The 15,550-nt window shown below is 35.8% G+C and overlaps 1 protein-coding gene across 1 annotated transcript; it reads left to right on the forward strand.

Annotated features, from left to right (window-relative positions):
- Positions 1-959: 959 nt before the first annotated feature.
- On the forward strand, positions 960-5,304 carry tmem229a (transmembrane protein 229A). Its single transcript, XM_051892368.1, has one exon. The coding sequence runs from the start codon at positions 1,188-1,190 to the stop codon at positions 2,178-2,180; it is 993 nt and encodes a 330-aa protein (XP_051748328.1). The 5' UTR covers positions 960-1,187; the 3' UTR covers positions 2,181-5,304.
- Positions 5,305-15,550: the final 10,246 nt, after the last annotated feature.

Consider the following 15,550-nt stretch of genomic DNA (forward strand, 5'->3'; position numbering starts at 1 on the left):
CCTGAGGAACATGTCCCGACAAGGGAATTGAGTTTTAAGTTAACTAATGTCTAGTCCCAGAGAGAGAGATTACTCCAAAAACCCAAGGGTATTTCCATGGTAAAGATAATAAACTTAGAGAGAGAGAGATTGCAAATAATTCAAATATAATATAATTTATAGCATAAATAACATTTATAAAGTCTATTTTTTTTTTTTTTATTATTTAATTTAAAAAAAAATAAAAATTAAAAATAAGAATTTATAATTATTTAATTTAAAATATTTGTATAAAGTAAAAAAATACAAAATATATAATTAAATAGTATAATAAAAACTAAAATAAAATAATATAAAAACATATGTTAAATAACATTTATAAAATTGTATAAATAAAGTCAGTATTATTAATATTATAAATCTAAAATACTATATAAGATAATAAAATATAATAATATAATATAAAACCGAAATCATGGAAATCTTATAGAAATAGAAATCTTTTTCTAAATATAAATGTTACTAAATGGTATTATAAAAAATAATTTTAATATAGGCTAATTTATAACAAAAAATAAAGTCTAAATATGTTTTTATTTTTAATTGTATAATATAATAGATTTAAATAAATATAATTAAATAGTATTATAAACAGTTTTAATAATACTTAACAATAACATAAAGTAATTTTAATAAAGTATAACATAGCCTAAAAATAAAATTTATAAAAATAAATAAAAAAATATTTTTTTCTAAAATAAATTCAAAAATAAAATAAATAATTAAACAGTATTATAAAAAAAAATCTAAGATACTATATAATATAATGTAATATAATATAATATAGAAATCTTGTAAATCTTATAGAAATAGACATCTTTTTCTAAATATGAATATTACTAAATGGTATTACAAAAATAATATAATATAATATTGTGTTGTGAAGAACTGTGTATGATGCTGTCTTGCTGCAGCACTTTTGGGACGTTGTACTTTTGGAGAAATGGGACAGCGCCATCTGGCGTTGGGTGTTATTATGTCTCCGTCTTTTCTTCTCTTCCCATTCCGCTCCTTCCAATGATCGGGCAAGAATGCGGTCAGTGAGATTTCGTGCCTTCGTGAGGGCGCAGCGTGTCACCGGCGAGTCGCGGCGTAAAATGGCCATCGAACAAAGACGCATCAACATCTGAGTGCGTTCAAGGAGAGACATGATGACGACGACACGAGCGGACAGCCTGAGAGCGCGCGATACAGCTCGACACGCGTCCGCGAGCGCTTTACCGCAGTGGATGCGCATGTATTTCTATGGGATGCACGGAGTCACACTGGACATCCTGCTGTCGTCCGCGCGCCGGTTCCTGGATGACAACGACTTCAAACTGCTGGGATTCTCCTCTCCGTATCTGTGCATCGTGCACTCTATCACGCATCTGGTTCTGGAGAAGATCTACCTGCAGAAAAGATGCTTCCAGGGGCGACCTGTCGTTTTCCACCTCGTCTTCTATCCGTCCCTGTACATCTGCCTGCAGATTTTGATCGGGAATGTGGTGAGCTGTACGGAGAGCATCAGAGTGGTTTCTGTCACGCAGCTCGTTGTGCATTACATACTCGCTCTGTACTTCACTTATGTCTTTCATGAAGGCTTCCTGCGCCTACAGTATCAGAACAACCGGGTGCTGTTGAGATCCTCATGCCCGAACGGGTTACCCGGCCTCCTGCGCTTCGTGTTCTTCGGGATGCATGGCTTTCTGGATGAGGTGGTCTTCACCTCTGTGTTCAACTTGTTCGAGACCGCAGACCGGACCCTGAAGGGACACACATCCCTGTGGTCCTTCTTCATGTACGGAAGCTGCAGCTTCGTGGTGGAGAAGCTCTACCTGCATCTGCACTTCAGGAGAGGATGGGGAACCTGGCAGCGGCTGCCCATCTACATCATCTTCATCTACGCATGGGAGTTCAGCTGGGGCTTCGCTCTCAGACAGTACGACGCGTGCTCCTGGGACTATTCCCACTATCCCCTCAATTTCATGGGACTCGTGACCCTGCTGTATCTTCCAGGATGGGTTTGTCTGAGTCTGTATCAAGACGTCTTGTCGAATATTCTGCTGAGGGTTGTGTGTAATGATGAAAGCGCTGGTGCCAATGGACGCCTGCTGCCAAATAGGAAGCTTGAGGACAAATTGCATGTTGGCTTTTCCTAATATATCCTCCTGGGACCAGCAAAAAAGGCATTTGAATGTTTGATGCTTGAGAAAGTATAGATTTTTTTTAAAAATAGGGGAGGCCAGGCTATAGTTGTCACACCAGTTCATATCTTCTGTATACACACCCCATAAAGCCCATATACTGTCCTTATACGCGGGGCATGTTGTCACACTACGTGGGGTAAGTTGTCACAATGTGAACCTGACTTCTATTAGATTCATTTATATACTCAAATAATTGTGAAGCACAGAAAAATCATGAAATCGTGAAAAAATGTTAACAGACAAATGTAATTGTTTTAGCCAATAGAATTAAAATATATGTAGTATTTATATATATAGTATACCATAAATTTTATAGTAGTTAATAATACTATTATATTATTGTGTTATTTTTTTATAATAATATAGTATAGTATTTTATAGTAAATTAATATTTAAAATTTAGAATTAATAATACAATTAATCCTGTAAAATTACAACATTTTACATGACAGCTTGTATGTAACAACTGTGACAACTTTATAAAATATTATAATACTTATTTGCTTGCAGGACATATTATATATATATATATATATATATATATATATATATATATATATATACACATAGGGCTGTCAAAGCGATTAATTGTGATTAATCACAATTAACATAAAAGTTTGTGTTTATATAATGTGTGTGTGTGTGTGTGTGTCAGTTGTGTCAAATCGATTAATCACGATTAATCGCATCTAACTAAAGTTTGTGTATATTTGTGTGTATATATATAATGTATATATATGTGGGTGGGTGTGTGTGGGTGTGTATGTGGGTGCGTATATACATATATACACACACATATACATATACACACATATTGATATATATATGTGTACTCACACATAAAAAAAAAAACTTTTTTGTTAGATGCAATTAATTGCAATTAATTGATTTGACACTGATATATATAAACTGATATATATAAACACACATAATATATATAAACATAATATATATACACACATATATAAACAAACTTTTGTCAATGCGATTAATTGCAATTAATCGATTTGACAGCAGTAATATATACGATCAAATCGATTAATCACGATTAATCTCATCTAACATAAAAGTTTGTGTGTATATATACATATGCACACATATATTGATATACATATATATATATATATATATATATATATATATATGTACTCACATATATAAACAAAAACTTTTTTGTTAGATGCGATTAATCGCGATTAATTGATTTGACAGCACCAGTATACACTAGACATTATATCTAAACATTATAATATATACACAGACATATATAAACAAACTTTTGTCAATGTCATTTATTTGACAGCAGTAATATATATATATATATATATATATATGCCTAGTAGAGTTGTTGAAGTTCCTCGTATGACAACTAGCCCAGTTCTCCTGACTTTATTTGAATATTATTTCATTTTTTAATGGTATATTAATAATTCACCTTAACCCCCAAACATTTGAGATCACAGAAAAGCCCAGGATGTGCACACAAGGACAGATACACACGTTCTCAGAGGTATAAACGCAAGCAAAAGCATCAATCGCTGGTTCTCAGGGGGATATTTGTACCAGCGTTACTCCCTCAGAGAAACGTTTCCTCAGAGAAACAAGGGTAGCTGCATTAGCAGCGTTAATTTGCTTTTGAATCTAATGTTTTCAAGATCCAACTTATGAACTGCCATTGCACACACACAGCAGGATTTCACAAATTACTAACACAAATAACACTGCTGGGCTTTGATGGTTATTGAATATTGGGCGTCTGGATGTTCGTTTTACTGCATGATGGGATTTATGAGGACAAGACTGCATGTATCAGGATATCGCATGTCGAGACGGCAGCATTCAAGCCTCCGATTCGCCCTGATGTAGCAAAACTGATTGTGAGATAACTGTGAGTCATTTAGCTTTAAACAGGACGAGAGCAACTGAGTGCCTTCAGATTAACACTTTTAGGCAGCTGGACTTCTGTAATCGAAACTCTTTAGAAGTATTACATCCATATGGAAACAAGTTCAGACATATCTCAGTTCTGCTGTAAAAACAAGGCTTTGAGATGCAGGCTATGAGGAATAAAGAACAGATTACACAGATTTGTAACTAGAGTCTAAGGCAGCTAAAGCCAAGCATTTATGAACAATGCTGTCTCAAAATACTGAGACTTTCAAAACGGTCCAACTTTATCAAACATATGAGCACCGAACACTGTGAAATGCTACTGTGATCCCTCAAAAGAGTCGTCGTTCTTGGATATATGACTGAATTTATCTGTATATCTTGTGTTTCGCTCTTTGTGGAGATAAACTGCCAAAGCTTAGGATAACTTCAGCCTCAAAACTCTTTAACTTTTTAGGAAAATGCCTGATATGATCTTGTGAGAGGTATAGACAGGCTTTCTAAGATAATTAGATTAACAAAATATTTTTCTTTCATGCATGTATTTACTTGTTGATGTAAAGACTCTCGGCAGCTGCTCAAATGTACTGTTTTCTCCCTCCAACTTTGAGGAACACTTTGTATAATGGCAGGAATGGGTTGGTGATTATTATCATTTCCATATCTGTTTATGTAATTGGCACTACAGATCATTTTATGGATGGAGTCTAGAATGATAGAAATGCACTTCTTTAATTTATTGCATTTTAAACTTGTAGCACATCTTCATGGTTTTCTATGTTTGTCTGTGCACTCATCAAATTAAAGAGATCAAATGTGATGTATGGTGTATTTGTTGTCACAGTGACTGTTCTCGATACTCTGGTCAGGGCAGGAGAGATTTGGCTGGTACTGAAGGGACCTGAATATTTTCCATTTCTGACGTCAAGAAACAAAACAGCCACGGTCTGGTTTACGTACACGTCTCCTGTGATTCTCGTCCCTTGAGACTCAACAGACTGTACAAGATGATCAACGTAATGGTTGTGATTTCATCTGTATACTGACCGACTGTCTCAGAGCATTCTCAATTTGTGGAGAAAATTGCTTGCTGTAATTTCAGACCTTAATTGTGCTTTTTTCCATGTTCAACTTTCTTTAGTATGGAAGCTTGTTTTCACCACTAAATAAAAAATAAAAAAGGCAATTCTGAGTTTATATCTTGCAATTCTGACTTTATAACTTGCAACTCTGAGTTTATATCTCGCAATTCTGACTTTATAACAATTCCGATTTTATAAGACGCAATTCTGACTTTATATCTCACAATTGTGACTTTATATCTCGCAATTCTGACTTTATAACACAATTCTGACTTTATAACTCGCAATTCTGACTTTATAACACAATTCTGACTTTATAACTCGCAATTCTGGCTTTATAACTCGCAATTCTGACTTTATAACACAATTCTGACTTTATAACTCGCAATTCTGACTTTATAACACAATTCTGACTTTATAACTCGCAATTCTGACTTTATAACGCAATTCTGACTTTATAACTCGCAATTCTGACTTTATAACACAATTCTGACTTTATAACTCGCAATTCTGACTTTATAACACAATTCTGACTTTATAACTCACAATTCTGACTTTATAACGCACAATTGTGAGTTTATATCTCGCAATTCTGACTTTATTACTCGCAATTCTGACAATTCACAATTCTGACTTTATAACTCACAATTGTGACTTTATAACACAATTCTGACTTTATAACTCGCAGTTCTGACTTTATAACACAATTCTGACTTTATAACTCGCAATTCTGACTTTATAACACAATTCTGACTTTATAACTCGCAATTCTTACTTTATAACACAATTCTGACTTTATAACTCGCAATTCTGACTTTATAACGCAATTCTGACTTTATAACACAATTCTGACTTTATAACTCACAATTCTGACTTTATAACGCACAATTGTGAGTTTATATCTCGCAATTGTGAGTTTATATCTCGCAATTCTGACTTTATTACTCGCAATTCTGACATAACTCACAATTCTGACTTTATAACTCACAATTCTGACTTTATAACACAATTCTGACTTTATAACTCGCAATTCTGACTTTATAACACAATTCTGACTTTATAACTCGCAATTCTTACTTTATAACACAATTCTGACTTTATAACTCACAATTCTGACTTTATAACGCACAATTGTGAGTTTATATCTCGCAATTCTGACTTTATTACTCACAATTCTGACTTTATAACGCACAATTGTGAGTTTATATCTTGCCCTCCAGCGGGAGTTATTCTCTATATCAGTGTCAGTGTTTCTGAACTCCCTGAAACGCCTCCATTGTACTCTTGAGTTTTCTTCACAATATTCCTGGTTGAGTTAGTTAGTAGTGTGTTGAAACTGCTGGTTATGTTAAGGGGCGGGGCATTCCAATCACTGCTCCAGCCGACCAAAAGCACATTGTGCTTTTCAGAAGGCGGGGCTTCATAGAGACAGGAACTAAACAGCGTTACTGACAGACTGAGAAGAGAAGAGCTGCAACAATGGAGAATATGAGGAAAATAATGAACATTCAAGCATGAAAACCTGTTCTAGTAGAGCCCAAAAACAACATCAAGACTTTGTAAAAGGGCATAATGGGTCCTCTTTAAGGCTGGGTTGCAATACATCATTGTTAACATGTGACATTGTTACTAAGACAAGATGCAAGGCTATTCAAGGTTTGTCTAAGGACATTTCCTTAAGTAAAGCATAAAGCAGCAGCTCTAATCTGCTTTAGTGTTTAACAGGGCTTTACTAAATGCCCTCGCCGCTGCTCTTTCACCCTGAGTTTAAAGTACTTGGAAGAAAACGTCTGCCGTTCATTAATGAGCAGTGTGAATCCGTTTCTTCCCTTGTGAATCATTAGTAATTTGTTTAGAAACAATTTCAAGTTTGTAATCAGTGTGTGCTGAATGAAAGGATGCTTTACAAAGTGTTTCTCAGAGGTGAAAAATGCAGCAAATAACCAGTTCTCACTCTCAACACACAAACACAATATTTACATTTTTTATTTAAACAGTCAAATGATATTCAAAGTGTGGTACATGCAGCTGCAGCTTCTGCTGTCGTCTCACACTTGAGCAGTTGATAAGAGGAACTGTGATATAATCATGTTACTCATTTACCAATGGTTAAAGTAACCACTCAAGAACTAAAACAGAAAATGGTTCTTCAGAAATGGTTTTAAAGGGTGAATCTTTATAAAATCTCTCACAAATCATGTTTGTCCTATAATCAAAAGATTTTTTTTTATTTGAAGCCATTTTAGGAACGTTTTTTGCCTTGTGCAATTAAGTACTTTTCTCCCAACTATCATTTCTGTGATATAAATAAATAAATACAATTCTAATTGTCATGTAATGTTAAAATAAAACAATCCTACAATTTTTCAATGATATACCTCATGATAACATTGCTGATTATTGTAATTAAATGGTTTTTTTTGTTTGTTTGGTTTTTTAATCAACATAAAGGCAGTTGCCTATAAAAAAAATATGTTAATTGAAATAAAGCTGAAATAATATATATATTATATATATTATACAATATATACATTTTTTTTATAGGCAACTGCCTTTATGTTGATAAAAAAAAAAAAATATATATATATATATATATATATAAAATTGTGTGTGTGTGTATATATTCACTTTTAGTGTTAGGAATTTAGAATATATATAAAAAAATATATATAAAAAACTGTATAAAATCTGAAATATATAGCTAAATAGAAATATTACAAAAATAATAATAATAATAATAATAAAAATGCCAAAAGCACAACAAAATTACTTAAACTAAAATTAGGATGAAAACTAAAAATACAAAAATAAAAGAGAATTCAAAATATCAATTAATACCATAAAAGTATATAAATAGCACTAAAATAACACTGATTTAAATGGAAAAAAAGAATTTTTATTTTAAATAAAAATAATAAATATGATTATAATTCAGGGGGAAAATGTGCTTAATTTTCATGAAAATAATAATGTCACAATATAAAAATCTCCATGGTCCTAAACTGGTCTTAATTTCCTTTAGGCAAAAAATAAAGATAAAAAATAAAATGTTTTATTAGATTCGCCATAATACTGCTAAAACATAATATTAGGCCATAATAATGACCTTAGTGATTCTCATATTGTGTATGAGACATATTAGGCCATATAAGTAAGTAACTGTCATATTGTAAATTTGAGAAGAGACGCCCTGCATCCTCACGTGATCATGAGAGTTTCTGGTTCACAGTTCAGACCAGCATAACACTGGCGTGTAAAAGCTCTGGTGAATTCTTCCAGGTCGATGAGTGCGAGTCTCCCGTCAGACTCTTCTGAGCGCTGAAGCTGGCAGCGCTGGGATTGTCAGAGTTAAAGTCTCTTCTCACACAGCGCCCTCTCCCCTAACACGGGAAGTTGCAGCAGAGTTTTGCAGAGTGATGATGCTGACGATATGGCGGCTGATAGTGCTGTCGAAATGCACAGTAAAGCCTCACAGGAAGTCTGCTTGAGGAGGAGGAAGAGAAATAGATCAGATTAGATAAAGCATGCATATGACAGACCAAGGGCTTTGCTATGATGTCATTTTCATGTAACCTCAGTTGCGTCGCTTCACTGCCATTCACAAGTCCTCTCCCGTGGCCTCATGGGATAGTAAAGTGTCCATCATATGCACACTTCAGAATCTTGGCAGAAGTAGGTCATCAGGGTACTTATACCACTCAGCTCACATATTGTTTTTCACCTATAGTTGCATCCCAAATGACACACTATACACTATGTACTCATCCATGTAGTGTATGAATTTTAAAAAGTTATTTTGTCATTCAGGATTGGAATCTGATGCCCCTCCCCCTCCGTGACATAATAAAAGCTGCGACAGTTGCGTGCAGGAAGTGTCCAACATTTCATACCTCGTTTATTCTGTTAATTTTAGTGCGCAAATTGGGACGCACTACATGTGTTCAAAAATCGGCATATTGTATGTCCTCCAACTGGTTGGAATCATAGTCTGTAAGTAAAAAATCCTGTCATACACTACACAATTTTCTGGGAAATCTGTCAACTTGAATTTGTAGACTGGCTCTGGCTTTCGGCAATTAGCGTCGACTCATCCAGATTGTAAATCGGGGGAAAAATCTTGGGCAAAAGTCGTGTAATATATTCCAGCTTTGATGAGGTTATATGTAGGGTGAAATCAGGTTGATTGGGACACTTTTTCCGAATCATCTCAATGGCAAAAAGTGCTCCAATCACCCTGAATTCACCCTAGCTTTCAGAAACCCTTGTTATTAGCGACACCGTGGCCGTTAAGTGAACTGCAGTCAGCACCTTATTGCTGGTGCTTGCACTCGCGCACACGTAAAGCACAAGAGACTGAAGTGATTCAAGGCCCCGATATACTCACAGCGAAGTTACTTTTTGTTCTTTGCTTAGAAGCAGAGCCTAAAATTAACATTCGCCAAGTGCCAAATGCGAATAAAAATCGGCGTTGGCAAGTATATGTAATGGTGTCACTCGCCAGTTGACCGGAAACATTTTTATGAATTCTAACAATGCATTAACAAGAACAAATGTGAACGACATACAGGACAATTGACAGGCCAGCGCTGCATCTTCACAAAGGCTTAAGCCTTGACAATTTCAACATTCAAGTGTGAGAAGATGCGAAAGAGAACTCAGTTTGTTACTCGAGTGCTGTGTGGAAAGTTTTGTGCGCACACAACAGAAGGACACACCTCAGACAGCGTGTGAATACTGAACTGAGCTCTCTTTCATGTCTTCTTGCACTTGAGCAGACAAATTCACACAAAATTATTTTAAAAAAAAGCTCTCCATGCAAGTAAACATAGTCTGTTATGTCTTAAGTGAGCGTAAACAGTTGGGAAAGTAAACACATGTGTACAGTATCAGTGTATTAGATCAGTGCATTCACTCTTAAAGCAGCCTAATATTCCTGCTGCTGTCTGTATTTTTAATGTTAATCGAACAACAAAGGACAAAGAAAAAAATCCTGAAAGGCCCAAGTCCTTCACATAAAAATCAGTCTACAGGCCTTCATAGACAAGTTGGGGAAGGTCTTTTTTCTTTAGTTACAAGCTATTCACACATTGCCAATAAAAAAGTGATTAATACATGAAAATTCTTTTATAGTCGAAGCAAGCCACTAATTATCTAAATGTACTTCAGATTTCTGATTATAAAGTGCAGTTGTTATCTGATTAGGTTTCAGTACCTTGTCACTGTAGTCAGCACCGGACCCACAGCACGGCTCCCGCGGCCCCCCGCGCCGCACCGACCCCCCTGAACACCAGCACAGCAGCCGGACACAGGTAAGGTCAAACGGCAGGGTGATTTTACATCCTGAAACCAAATCCCCTGTCATGTGCTCAGAATAATGGTGCTGTAACCTCAGACCTCGACCCATATCCCATTCTTAACCCCATGCAGCACTCCATCATCTGAGCACTCGAGCACTTGCGTCCCACGTGCAGTCAAACATATATTCAGTATGCCTGACATATATAACAAGAGCACATTTCTTTCTTATCCTAAATCTGTTTTATGACTTTTATGACACGTTTATATTGTAAATGATCATAACCAGGCAGCGCTAGTTATCATACTGCAGAAAATAGGTCAGGAAACTTTACTGAGCTGGCGTTTGTTCTTCTTCCTTGTTTGGTTTGAGCAAAATTAGTTCTGTTTGTCTTGAACTTGGCACTTCAGTTTAACTTAGAGGTCTCAAAAACAATCTCACTTTTTCAGCATTTCAGTAAATTGTAGTATGTAAAATACTGTATGTGATTAAAAATGTTTTAATTTGTATTTTGCTGGACAGAAAATAATCAGATCAGTAATTTGTGACAAAATGTTTTGAGATTGTATTTTGTGTAGCTTATTTAAAATACTTAAATATGTCATTTTATTGTCAAATAAGACAAGAACTTTTATCAGCAGGACTACTAAATTGTGCAGACAGTATATTAGGTATTTTTATACCTAATTTTATATCAGATTAAAAGGGGAAACGTTGTGTATGAAGCTTTCTTGACATTCATACATTTCATTTTGACCATAAGAGGGCGCCACACCTTATACATTTGGTTGAATTTGTGTAGTATGCAAAAGAGTGGCGAAACTGCCACTTTCTTTAATTCTGACCACTCATGTCAACATCATTGTTTGATTTCATCAAATACTGAATCATCACTCTTGTCAGTAACTTACTGGTGATGATTGATTGACTCTCATTGCTGTAAGTTCGCTGTTCCCTTAGAAAAATAGTATGACGTTCGTCGCCACCCAGAGGGCAAGAGGAGAATTACAGCTGGTGTGTCTTGCCACCCAATAGCATACACGTTCTTGGAGTGCAGTGCTGACAACTTCAGGTCAATATTTATCCAGTGCTGATGCTGTCAGCTGTGCAGGATATGGTTTAGCTGCCAATATTCCTGCCACGCTATGTTGATTTTTAGGATGTGACATCAGTGTTTACACCGGTGGTGTTCAGATCCTCTGTACCGCACCCTGCTTTTCTGGAGCTCCTGAAATATGATGCTACACATCCTTACTGAGAGAGAGGTCTGGTTTACTGGTGATTTTCGGCCATGTCTGAATGAGAGAATCACATTTTATTGCTAGGATGTTGCGAGATAAAGTCATAATTATGACGCAAGTCAATTATGAGATAAAGAGGACAAAAAAATATATTAATAACTACAACCTAAACATTTCAACTTGTCATAAATGGGACTTTATCTCATAATTATGACTGAATGTCATATTTCTGACTTTTTATCTCATAATTTTGGCATAAATAGTAATAATTATGACATTAAAAATATAGATTTTTTTCATAATTTTGTTTGCTATCACAATTGACTTTTTAATCTCAATTTTATGATGTAATATGTTATAATTTTGACATAAAAAGCAATAAATATGTTTCAAAACATTATGTTTTAATTTATTGATAAAAATAAAAGTAAAAGTTACAAATATAGGCCGTTATATCAAAGCAACTATGACTTGCAACTTTTTTTGTCATAGTTATGACTTTTTATCTCATGACATTACAATTTTGACTTAATCTCATTATGATGTAATATGTTATAATTTGACAAAAGTAATAATTATGATGTTAAAAATGTAGATTTTTTTCATAATTTCATTTATTGTCATAATTGACTTTTTCATCTCATCATTATGACGTTATAATTTTGATATGATAACAATTATGGTTATGAAAATAAAAATAAAAAATTTTTATTTCATTTATTGATAAAAAGTAAAGAAATGTCACAATATGACGTTATGTCAAAAATAATTATGAAAAAATTCATAATTATGACTTGTCTGTAATGGTATGTGACCACAGGCAGAAGGAAGCAGGAGAAGCAGGTTTTCAAAAGTTAAACTCAAAAGGTTTAATAATAACTCAAAAGGTAGGTAAACATCCAATATATAAACATCCAATAATTTCTTTGGGAGGAGCCACGGGTTTCTGGGCTGGAGCCGAGTCTGGAGCCGGCTCGGGGGCTGGAGCCGAGGCTGGAGCCGGCTCGGGGGCTGGAGCCGAGGCTGGAGCCGGCTCGGGGGCCGGCTCGGGGGCTGGAGCCGGCTCGGGGGCTGGAGCCGAGGCTGGAGCCGGCTCGGGGGCTGGAGCGATTGTATGTGTGGCCCAAACACACACAGTTGCTAGTGCCATTAGGGACACTGTAATGCTCTCTGGTATAGGAGCATGTACTGGGCTGAGTTCCAGGACTGGAGCGGGCTCGTGAGCTGGAGCGGACTCAGGGGCTGGAACCATCTCTGGGCTCCAGGACATCCCCTCATACTCCACTAAAAGGCCTAAAGGCACAATTGTGACCGAGGGCTCGGGCGTGGCAGCAGCCATCTCGACCGAGGGCTCGGGCGTGGCGGCAGCCATCTTGCGACGAGGCTCAGGAATGGCGGCCTCTGGAGTGGCTATGATGGTCCCAATGTTAAGGGATGTGGAGGATTTGGTTGCAGGATTGCGGTGAGCTGGAGTGGCCAAACTCTTTTGGGATAGGACTGGATAAGTGCTGTTGTCCTCTTTAACTTCAACCATAAAATCAGAATTGTATAGCCAGAGGACGAAATTAATAAAATCAATTAGAGGCAAGTTATAATGACCAGGAGACAGGAACTGATATAACTCACTATCCAGTCCTATACGAAAGTAGGCCTTGAGTGAGGACTCCAGCTCACCAGATGGGAATAATCCAAAAATTCCTCCACGTACCACTCCAGAGGACGTCCATTCTGTCGCAGGGAGGACAGGTAATCCTCAGCCCATTCCATTGTTTTTGGTCCTGTCATCTGTAACAGTATGTGACCACAGGCGGAAGGAAGCAGGTTTTCAAAGAACTCAAAAGGTTTAATAATAACTCAAAAGTTAGGTAAACACATCCAAAACATAACAATGACAGGACAAAGAGTGAACAAACCAAGGAGTACTTATACAGAAACTAATGAGGGATAATAAACAAGATACACCTGAAACGAGGACACTAATCAAATTAGAAACCATGACAACTAACTAATGCCTGGAAAACTAAACAAAGGGAGACACGTGACAAAAGAACATGGTGCAAAAACAGACATACATGTGACACTGCCTTAATTATTTTGATATAACGTCATATAATTGTGACCTTTTTTTTTACTTTTTATCTTATAATTTCAAATTTTTTCATAGTTCATCTCATAATGTTATATTTGTCATAATTTTGACTTTTTATCTCATGATGATATATGTTATAATTTGACAAAAGTAGTAATTATGTTAAACATTTATATTTTTTCATAATTTCATCTATTGTCATAATTGACTTTTTATCTCATAATTATGACTTTTTATGTCATGATTATTTTGATCTGACGTCATATAATTGTGACATAAAATGTTTTACTTTTTATCTTATAATTTCAACTTTTTATGTCATAGATATGCCTTTTTATGTCATAAATTTTTTCTTATGTGGGCTTTCCATGCATCTTTCTATATTCTCTCAATGTCACTGGTCTCCATCTTTCTCTCTACTGTCATTTTTCTTTGTTATATAATCAATTCGTTTTGTTCATGCAGGGATTTCTCTTGGTGCGTTACTTCCTCCTTGCCTCCATTCATGCTTATAAACCAGCTGTGTGTGTGTGTGTGTGTGTGTGTGTGTGTGTGTGTGTGTGTCCTGAGGCCAGTGTTTTCAGGCAAACACACAGCTGCTCTCTGACTCACATGCATGTTCTCCTCTTGTCAAACAGTCTAGTAACAAAACCTTACATCATCTGTGTCTTCAGTCTCCTGTTTCTCTGATTCTTTGTCGTCTTTGTCATTTTATTCCTCTTTAAGAGTTACAGTAGAAGCACAGTCGATTCCCTCAGAGATCTGCTGCTCATGCAGGAAAATACAAGAAACTCTGCCGCACAACTATTGACTTTTTTAACCTTACAGGACCAGTTTAATCTGAGAAGGCAGGATTGATGCTGTTTGAATGCTGTGTGATTTCTGAACTCAATATCAGCACAGTATATTCCAGGTTTAAATTTACAGTTATAGTTACTGAATCTGTAAACAGTGTTGCACTACTAAATAACAAAACATTGATATTATCACAATGCAAATTTCCACTGCAGCTTCAAGCATATTTTGCAACGATGTCTCACTGGTGGTGACTTTTTGCTTTGTTCCGAAACAGGTATTAAAATGACCAAGGTCAAGAATTTTGTTCAATAATACAATTAAATTTCGGTATGTTTTTCACCAAACCCTATTATACACCCCCAGAACACTTGGAATATATGGGATATGTGTCACATGGGATCATTCTGTGATACTTTTGCATCTTTTTTAAAAAGCTTGATGCTGGTCACTATTCACTGGATGAGCAGGACATTTTTAAAGAAAATCACACCACGGTGAGTAAATGATAACTTAATTTTCATTTTAGGGTGAACTATCCCTTTGACATGTCTGTTTTTCTGAGTTATAGTAGCACACATTGCCGCTCACAACACCAAATTGCCACTTGAAAGCGGCATGAATACATGAACACCATGAGCTGGACAGTATGTGTGTGTAGGAAACAGCTGCTCTTCATAAGCATACTTGCTGCATAATCTAATACTGCAGTAATTCACATGAGCACATTCAGCTTCCTCTGGCCAAAACCGTCGCTTGTCAGCATAACACTATAGAGCAAATATTATGCTTGTCCAGAATCAGCCCTCAAACAGCAAGAGGAAACATGCAAAGGTGGGAAGTTGCAAGGGAAACCTGAAGTTAAAAAAAATAAATAAATAAATGAGAAGATGTATGTGAAAGTTTAAGAGTGCTATGGATATCTGCAA

Source organism: Ctenopharyngodon idella, chromosome 4 (assembly GCF_019924925.1).
Source record: "Ctenopharyngodon idella isolate HZGC_01 chromosome 4, HZGC01, whole genome shotgun sequence".
In the NCBI taxonomy this organism is placed as follows: Eukaryota; Metazoa; Chordata; class Actinopteri; order Cypriniformes; family Xenocyprididae; genus Ctenopharyngodon; species Ctenopharyngodon idella.

Excerpts from the sequence above, each read along its gene's own strand:
- tmem229a (XM_051892368.1), top strand. The coding sequence starts at position 1,188 with ATGATGACGACGACACGAGCGGACAGCCTGAGAGCGCGCGATACAGCT.